This window comes from Anas acuta, chromosome 1 (genome assembly GCF_963932015.1).
Source record: "Anas acuta chromosome 1, bAnaAcu1.1, whole genome shotgun sequence".
Classification (NCBI taxonomy): domain Eukaryota; kingdom Metazoa; phylum Chordata; class Aves; order Anseriformes; family Anatidae; genus Anas; species Anas acuta.
Window position 1 is genome coordinate 161,048,785 of NC_088979.1, and position 8,883 is coordinate 161,057,667.

General features: G+C 42.1%; 1 protein-coding gene and 1 long non-coding RNA gene across 3 annotated transcripts; one reads left to right on the forward strand and one right to left on the reverse strand.

Moving 5' to 3' along the window:
* Window positions 1-2,145: 2,145 nt before the first annotated feature.
* On the reverse strand, window positions 2,146-6,584 carry LOC137849353 (single-pass membrane and coiled-coil domain-containing protein 3-like). Of its 2 annotated transcripts, none has more exons than XM_068668915.1 (2): window positions 5,046-6,584; window positions 2,146-3,396 (listed from the first exon to the last, which is right to left on the reverse strand). In XM_068668915.1, exon 2 carries the CDS (start codon window positions 3,380-3,382, stop codon window positions 2,705-2,707), a length of 678 nt encoding a protein of 225 aa, XP_068525016.1. In that variant the 5' UTR covers window positions 3,383-3,396; window positions 5,046-6,584; the 3' UTR covers window positions 2,146-2,704. The 2 variants fall into 2 exon arrangements, with proteins under 2 accessions (XP_068525016.1, XP_068525015.1); XM_068668914.1 differs by having other exon boundaries at window positions 2,147-3,399; window positions 5,046-6,583.
* Window positions 6,026-7,638, forward strand: LOC137849354 (uncharacterized). The gene is made up of 4 exons (XR_011091869.1): window positions 6,026-6,152; window positions 6,363-6,432; window positions 7,136-7,226; window positions 7,410-7,638. It is a non-coding gene; the product is annotated as an uncharacterized lncRNA (long non-coding RNA).
* Window positions 7,639-8,883: the final 1,245 nt, after the last annotated feature.

The following is an 8,883-nucleotide window of genomic DNA, read 5'->3' on the forward strand; positions in this document are numbered from 1 at the left end:
GAAGTAGCACCAGGAGTCTAGAGGAGAAGAGCCAGCAGCCTGGCCTCAGACTGGTTATGATACCCATGGAAGATCAAGTGTAAGACTGATCAGAGGACTAGGAAAAGCAGGCAAGTATATCCTGTTTGGAGGGACAGTGTTTCAGTAAGCTAGCAGAAGCAGAGAGGTGAACTCATTCTGCCCTGCTGGCCTCTCTCATTTAGCCAGTTGGATGCATGCTGCGCTGAGTTCAAGAACAAAGTAAAAAGAAAAACAGAACTGTCAGCAACACAAGCAAATCCCATGATTTTCTTATTGCTGGAGTTGGGGGAAAGAGTTTGGGAAGGTCTTAAGGAGATCAGTGTTTTGTTTTGTTTTGTTTTTCACCTCAAAACTGCCTCATGGGGCTGGAAGGTGCCATACACACCCTTCTGTGAGGTCATGGGTGCCTGCCCCACCTCGCTCAGGATTCCGGCCTACCTCATAAGCAGAAAAGGCTGCAGACCATCAGCCTCCAGCACCACCAACATCTTCCAACATCTCATGGACATAACACCTTAACACCTGCTTTTTCAGGGAAGATGTCTTTCTTTTAAGACCACCAGAAACAAAGATCTATCAAAAGGTAAATACAAATTGCGTGGATTTATGATCTTCATTCCATGTCCTTCTTTCCCAAAACTGCTTAGCATTTATTTTCAAAATGCCTGAAAAGTGCAATAGATTGGTTTTTATTTGTCTCCACTATTCTCCTACGGCAGCAATTAGCAATCTCACAGGCATGTACTGAGCTTGTGCTTTTTCTTCCTAAATTAGAATGTACATTTGCACACAGAAAGTGAGCAGGAACCAGGAACTCCTGCCTCTCCAACACTCAGAGTATTGCTGCTTCTGCTGATCGCTCACCTCTAAACAAATGCCCCTAAACTGAGTGCCATGTGGGTCAGGAGCAAGGAGAAGTCACGTCTTATAGAAACTAGCTGTTTCAGGTCACCACGTCACCACAAACATTGTGTCTAGGTCAGAAAATGCTTTTTGTCTCCTCTGAGTTGCCTCTCCTGAGCCACATCGCCCAGTCTGCAGGTTGTGCTGGTCCCTGGTTTTCATTCCAGCCGTGGCCTCTCAGCCCCCTAAGCTCCCGAGCCCTGGGCTTTGTCCCTAGCGGCTGTGAGAGCTGCTCGAGAGCCAGCAGCTGCATTCCCATTGCCATCTAGTGGCTTCCTCGCAGATGAACACAAAAGAAAAAGGAGTCGGAAGATAATGATTTAGAATGGGAATCGTAGGAGGCTGGCGGGGGGGGGAGGGGGGAATAGTTAAGAAGACGATGGAATGGAGAGCTTCTTTGATGTAATCTCACACGTCTCTTTATTTTCACAGGCACGGTCTAGCTATTAAAATAAACGTATAATATTGAATATTAACAAGTACGTGTGAATTTGAACATGCTTCTAGTGTGGGGGGAGCTGGTACTAAAAATGGATCTATACATTCTACTGACTGTAATTTTACTAGATTAATCGATCACGGAGACAAACAAGAATTGATAAACTGCATGTATAATGAAGATTTTAATCTTTTTCACGATTTGGTTTGAGATTGATCTTTGTGACAACAACAACAAAAAAAGTATACGAAAGAGAGCTCTTAAAATAGATATTTTTTATTATTTTTTTTTCTTCAAAGATCAAAACAAAAACAGGCATTCTACGCAAATCAGAGCTTGACAGCAAATCATGTTCTTCTAGCTTTCTTTTTAAAATCTGCAAAATAAGGACATTTGATAGCACACTGCAAAAAGAAGAATCTGTGCATGTTCTTGGCAGTCCCGCATTGGTGGCTTGTAAAGGACTTGAAAACAAATTCAGCACATTAATAGGGCTGTAATCCTACAAACCCTTGTTTAAGTGCATAGTGCCATGTCAATAAACAGAGCAGCAGCTGTGCACAGAAATGTTCACCTGTGGGTGAGCAGGAGCAGGGCAATACTGAGCATGAGAGGTTACTCACAGTCAGACACGCCTGCTGCTCTACCGCTGCTTTCCCTCAACTGTGGGGCCAGGTTGTGTGTGTTTGGCTGTAGGCCCATGATTTTCTTATCTGTTAATCTGCTGGCATTAGATTTTATTTAAAGATCTCTGGCTGGCTCCTCAGGCAGGAATGGGACAGGAAATGTGCTTCAGCTAGTCCTTGTCATCGCCTCTGTGAACAGGGAATTGAGCCTATCAGATTTAGAACAAATCCACATTAAGAGAGTTTAGCAACTGCACCTGTTCTGATGAACCATCTAGATGAGGATATGGAATGCTTTGTTGAAATAATTGTCTCCCATCATGATGTCGTTTTGACAAAGCAACTCAGTAAGAGAAAAATCACACCTTCTCACCGCTACTGTTCCAGCGGTGAATATTATTGTCACCACTACTAATAACGTTTCAAGGTTATCTACAATGCATTCTGGAAAACAGCTGAAAAGGTGCCAAGTATCTAAACTGTTGCCTCCCAGGAGCACCTTTAAGCTAGTTCACTATTAACATATTTCTGTGCCAGTTCTCTGATCTGACACATCTTTTGCTCTGCTGCCACTAATAAGAAAAAAAAAATAAAATAAAAAAAATCCAAAGATGACCTACTGTAATGAAACAAACAAACAACAACAACAACAAAAAATCTGCAGAAGTAGCTGCTGCAGTCATTGTCACAGCAGGAAAGAGAACACTGACTTCTTTCACTGAACCTGGTGTCTGACTGAAGAAGTCACTTCATGTATGGCACGCTGGTATTTTTCTGAGGCTTCTTTAAACTCAGCCAGATGCTCCTCATAGCTTCTCACGGCAGCCAGAAGCTGATTCCTCTCCACAGCTCCCAGGATGGCATGGAGGATCATTTCAATGCCGAGCCCAAGAATGGTGATGCTGATTCCCCCAAGAACGGATGCCCCGATCTGGGCAAGGAGGCTGACGAGTTTGCTAACAGTGAGAGTTATAAGGTTGGAGCCAATTAGCTTGATAGCTACCATCCCAGCCGTAGAAGTTGCTTCTCCGAGAATGATGGAAAAAACTCTATGGGCTATTGCAATTTTCTCCAGTTCAGGCTCTTTGATGTCATACAGCTTCTGGTATAGCACAGGCTCTAGCTTCTCCTTCATGTCACTATCAATCTTCTGTACCTGACGCTGAATCTCACTCATCGCTTGAATGATAATGTCACAGTTTTCCTTGACAGTGCTGCTCTCTCTCATCTTGATGTGGCTAATAGTACATCCCAGGTGTGTATTCAGAACTCCAGCCAGCTCATTTGTTGCGCGGAAATTCATGGACATGCAGTCAAGCAATTCCTGGTGCAGATGGATCAATTCTTGTCGTCTCTTGGGGTTATCTGGATAAAGGAGGTCACTCAGCGCCATTCCTCAGAAGTCAACTACTTCAAGAGATCAAAGAAAGTTCTCACTGTTTACACCCATAGTCCCAGCCCTTAAGTAGCAGTGAAATGTAAGCTGCTTTGTCCCTGCCCCACTGATTCTTTTTATACTCAGCAAATCAAATCCCAAAACATAGCTTGTAAATCTAGAAATCTTAAACATTGATTCATATCATTAGCCAAATGATTGCAAAAGGACCTTATGAGACATGAGAGCAATAAAAACAGATAACAAACATGTAAGTAGCATATTGTTACAATGAGCATGGGTCTTTCTTCCTAAGAAATCCTTTCTTCCTAAGAATCCTAACCTATTTCACCTTACGCACAGCTCCAACTCTGTTTTCTTCCCTGATATTTAGTCCCTTTTCCCTCATTGATTCTTTTTTCAATATTCCTAATCACATCCCTTTCTAATGCTGTCATTGAATCCCCGTTGTTTTTTCACTGGTGAATGTCAAGCATTACCTGCCTGACAAGATACGGCGTCCAAAGTGACTGAGTTATCGGTGATTGTGGAGTTACTTCTCATCTCTAAGCTTCTATAATCAACCCCGTGCCACTTTCTCTTAACCCATCACCAGCTGCAAAGTAAAAATGCTTTAGCATGATTTTGACTTAGATGCGTGCATCTTACATTGCAACAGGGGCACATTATGGAGGAGTAGGATGACTGGTTTCTTGTTGGTACTTTCATTTTCTCAACCCTTTTATTGCAAATCTGGGCCAACTTCATGCGTTACTTTGTGTTTTTCCAAGATAAGTCCTTTCTTGCTCTTGGTGCCTACACACCACAGCTATAGGTACAAATAGTTGTGTGTAGGAGACTAGCTAGATTTTTCTTCTTAAAAGATTCATTTGTGTCATTTTGGTCCTCTGGAGTTCTTGCATTATCTGCTAACTGCAAATCAACTGGCACTGACCCAGCTGTATTTCACTAAACACACCCTCCCCAACAAGATCACTGTAGAAACAGAATGATTTCAGCAGTCCTCTAGACAGCTTTTAGTCTCAGCTTTGAAATACAAACCAGTCTGAAGGGATATTTTTTCCACAGTGTTTTGCACAGCAGTGTACATTTCTTTCAGCCGCTTACCTTGCGTCTCTGTTAAGAGAATAAACTCTTTAACTCATCTTTCTTCAAGCTGGAGCAAGCTAAGTTCGTATGCAGTAAAAGTTTGTGATTTTCAGGAGACATAAAACCCTGCCAGTATAATTTCATATCAGCTCTGCCTCTGGGATGTTGGTGGCTTGCTCTCTGACTCAGTGTTACATTAATCCTTTCCACTCCGGTGATGTTGTGTTGAAAGGCCATTTGTTTATGCTCATTTGCAGAAATTGAGAAGAAAAAATATTCCAAAAGGAACGGCACATCAATGAACATTTTACATACTAGAAAGCTGTGGAAGAGACTTGGAACATCTATTCTGTCTGAATCATTCTTTCAGCTTCCTATGACTGCTGTTGATTTTATGTCCTTTAAACCTAAAACAGCCTCTTACTCTTGACATTAACACTTTTTCCAATTTTTACATTTGTTTTCTACAGTTAGGCAGACACCACATGTATCTCTGTATTTCTGCTTATTTCTCGAGCTCCCCAGGGATTTTCCCCAGAGGATTTTCTAGTTAAACATTTAGACTGCCTACCTGTTTTTGCCTGAGTGCTCCTGCAATCGGATGAATGCGTACAGGACAGTGATCTCATCCTCTTTCCCCTGTGTTCCTCTGGTGGTTTCCAGCAGCATCTGATGAGTTAGGAATCCAGAGCTGGGCTTCAGCTGGGTCCTGTTGCCTGCCTGTTTGTCATCAATTTTATTATGTGATGTTTACCCCGATTTTTCTCATTTTCTTCCTCGTTTCCCCTTCCTTCCAATTTTAACTCAGTTTATTTGATGCTACTTCCAAATTGTTATTTCCTCCTAAGGCCACCTGTTCCTGAAGAGAGCAAGTACAGCATGAATGTGTCTGCCTATGACAGAGGTACCTTCACAGGTACCTGCAGCCAGGGCTGAAAGGGGAAGGTGTTACTTGCTGTTCTCAGGATATAAAACATGTTGGGAAGCACTTTTCATTCGTATGGGTACCAGATTTGGTTTCATATAGGGATTTATACATTTTTATTTCTGCTTTTGAAATAATGAAGTGTTGTCATGACTGGTTTTGTACACCTGTGAATTATGGAAGAAAAGTTGAACAGTCCCACATAAATACAAAACAATAGCACTGACAGTGAAATCAGTACAGGCTTTATGTGTACCAGCAAAACAAAATCTTGTAGTTCTGCATTCATCTAGGTTAGACTTCTTCCAAGCTCTGATCCTTCAAAAGATGGGCCTCCTGCCCACAGGCATCTGGTTGCCAGTGCTGTCTCCTCAGGAGAGAGTGGTTCTAAGATGAAAGTGCAAGATAAAGCATAAAATGAGTAATCTGCAATTGCCAGCTTTTTTTCCCATGAAAAAATGAGCTATTGTAGTCAACCCAGAAATAGAGTACCAAACCCCACTTGTCTTCAGTGCTGCAGACATGTGAAAATGAGCTATGAGAGATCAGTAGTCATTTAACTACAACTATTACATGTCTGCAATGATCAGTTAGTTGCTCACAGCTTTTTCCCATCTGTGACTCCTGTTATTAACTGAGAATGTCATGTAGTCCTTAAATACTTCTTCAAATACAGGACTGAAATGAATTCATCAGGCTGGCAACGGTCAGTGACACATCCTGTAGTTTGGAAGCCAGTTTTAGATTCTCAAGGTTAGCGATGGGTGCCAATTCTCTTCTGAGTCTCTATCTATCCTTTGGAACATGACTGAAAATCTTTTAAACAATAGTCAAGCAGTTTTGTTCCTGCTTTAGTCCAGTTATTTAAGGAAGATAAATAGCTGTTGCTTCAGATCTTTATGAAGTCTGTCGAAAGGACTTCGTCTGAAGTGTCTCTCACCCTTCTTTGGTGCAATTCCCCAGGTTCTTTCCTCTGGTGCTCTGAGAGCGGAAGAAGATGTGGAGTCCCAGAGACAGCTCTGGATGAACAACGGTGGATACTGAAAAAAAATTTTGCTATTTCATATGATTTCATACCACTTGCTTCATGGGAAGGGAAAGAAGGAAGAGGCAAAGAGTTGAGCTGCATACTGAGAGAAAAGCCTTAAAGAGTATGAAGTGGGATGGAGCTGGTAAAATTTGTCTGATGCAACCAGTCTGTCTTCCCAGGGCTCTAGCAGAGACAAAGACAATATCGGAAGCAGTCCCTCAGCAGCATGTTGTCCCAGGACTGTGCTGGCAGTTGGCCTTGGGAGTTGGCCTTGGCCTCTTAGGTGTAAGCAGAAGAGCAGAACTTGCTTGGTAGTCAGAACAGTAGCAAGAGAGGAGCCAAGGCAAGGAGAATGTTTTTCACTTTCAACTCTCAAGGAATGCTTGCAATGTCTAGCCACTGTGTGAACTGACAGACATGGGTCACTTCACAGGAAGCACTAGCCTGAGAAAAAACACTGCATTGCTCAGCCTTCAATTGCTTTGCCTGTTGCATGTAGATGACTCACGCATTTGACTCTGCTGTGTCCATTCCCCCTCCCCAGAATACATTTAATTCTGTGCAGACCCACCAGTACATACAAACCAAAGGGTTATATTTCTAAGGACGATGTAAAGTAGATTGTTTGATAGGACTTCCATACATTTACCAATAAACATCAAAAAGGAGAGAATAATTCATTTACACTACTTCTGTTGCTTTTCAGATGACATGCTGAAAGTCAGATCTGTAATTCCTGCATCCACAAGAATAACTACACTAGCAGCTGTTTACACCATATTTTGCTGGCCTGCTTGGTAAGACCCCTTCAGAGGCTAACAAAGAGCTTTTTCTAACTCTGAACGCCTGGAGGGAGGGTCAGGTAGTTTGATAATTTGTAATACTAGTTTCAGAAATGTAACATTCTAGATGAAAATATTTTCACTCCCCCACCCATCCACCCTTCCCTGTCTCCTGGATTTCTTCTGTTTCCTTTTCAGAGCCAAACCCTCACTCCGGAAATGTTAGCCTGCCTCGGTCTTCAGAGTGATAAAGAAAGGATCGTTAAGGCCTGCGAGAATCTGTATGGCTTAGTATACATCTATGTCTCTTCAACCAATACAATATTCGAAATCCTCAATCATTATCTTGGCACTGAACTCCCCATCTTGGCAGTAAAAGAAAACTTTAGCATTAAAGAGAATCTGCAGCTCCTGATCAGTGCTTTGAAAGAGATGAAAGCCACAATGGGATATGATGAAGATGGAAGCGTAAGCCCATCATTTTATTCTAGAATTGCTGAACCGTTCAACACTTTGCAGGAGAACGTGGCTACAGTAAAAGGTCTTTATAATAATTATAAGGGGATTGTAGGAAGCATGGTGTGTGCATTTGTTGGAGTGATGTTACAAAGAGATAATTTCCCTGAAACAGTAGAGGCTGCTGTTCATCAGTTACTGAGTTCACCTGCTTTATCCCTCCATGTATCAGAACTTCTCTTGGACTATGCTGATATTGCTAAGATGCTGCAACAAAATGAGCCACCAACCACCACAGCAAGCGACTCTTACTCAGGTGAAACATTACAACAGCTCAGATTTCGTTCTCTACCCTCCTCCTCTTTAATTTTCATACGGACCCTCCTTCGAGGACAGAGAACCATAAAGAAAAGCCTGAAAACAGCAGCTGAATACTTAGAGGAGGCTTGCAGAGTGCTGAGGCCACCTTGTGAAGCATTCCATACCTTTGTTAAAATCCTGGATTCCTGCATCCCAGCAATAGCAGAAAAGTTGCAAGCTCCATAAATGTACTGATGTGTTAGAAGTTCATCTTGATTCCTTTAACCCTCGATGGCAAGTTTGAGGAAAGTTTGAGCATGTCCGTACAGCACATATCTGCAGCAGCTGCTTCTGGTTCTCTCTGTAGTTCTTTTTGAAATCTGTACTCCGTATCTCCGAGCATCTAGGCATCAAAATAAAGGTCTGTTGGTAAATTATTTGAAGTCACTGGTAAAGCAAAAACAACAAAAATGTGATGTGAAATAGCTTATAGTAAACAAAATAAGCTTATAGTAAAATAGTTCTGTATTAAATCTGTTCTAACTGTGCGGACAAATACGCCTCAGGATTTCAGGAGCAGTAGTTCAGTTGGACAGAACATGCTACTACATATTAGACGATGATGGTCTCTGCCATTGCATATGCCTAAATCTGGTACCTGCAATGCTCATACTCAAGCTACTCCTTTTAGTCTACCCAAACAAACAACCAACCAAACAAAAAAAAAGACCCCCACATTCCTTAGGTATCTACATTTCTAATGCTCAGGTGCCTGAAGTTCTGCACTCCTTGCCACAGGATTTCCAAGGGAATGGCACCTCCAAGCTTTCATGGAGCTGCTCAGAGAGTAGAGCAGTTCACCCAGGTGCTTTTGAATATCCTTACCTTTAACTAATAAGCTGGTCAGCGACTTGTG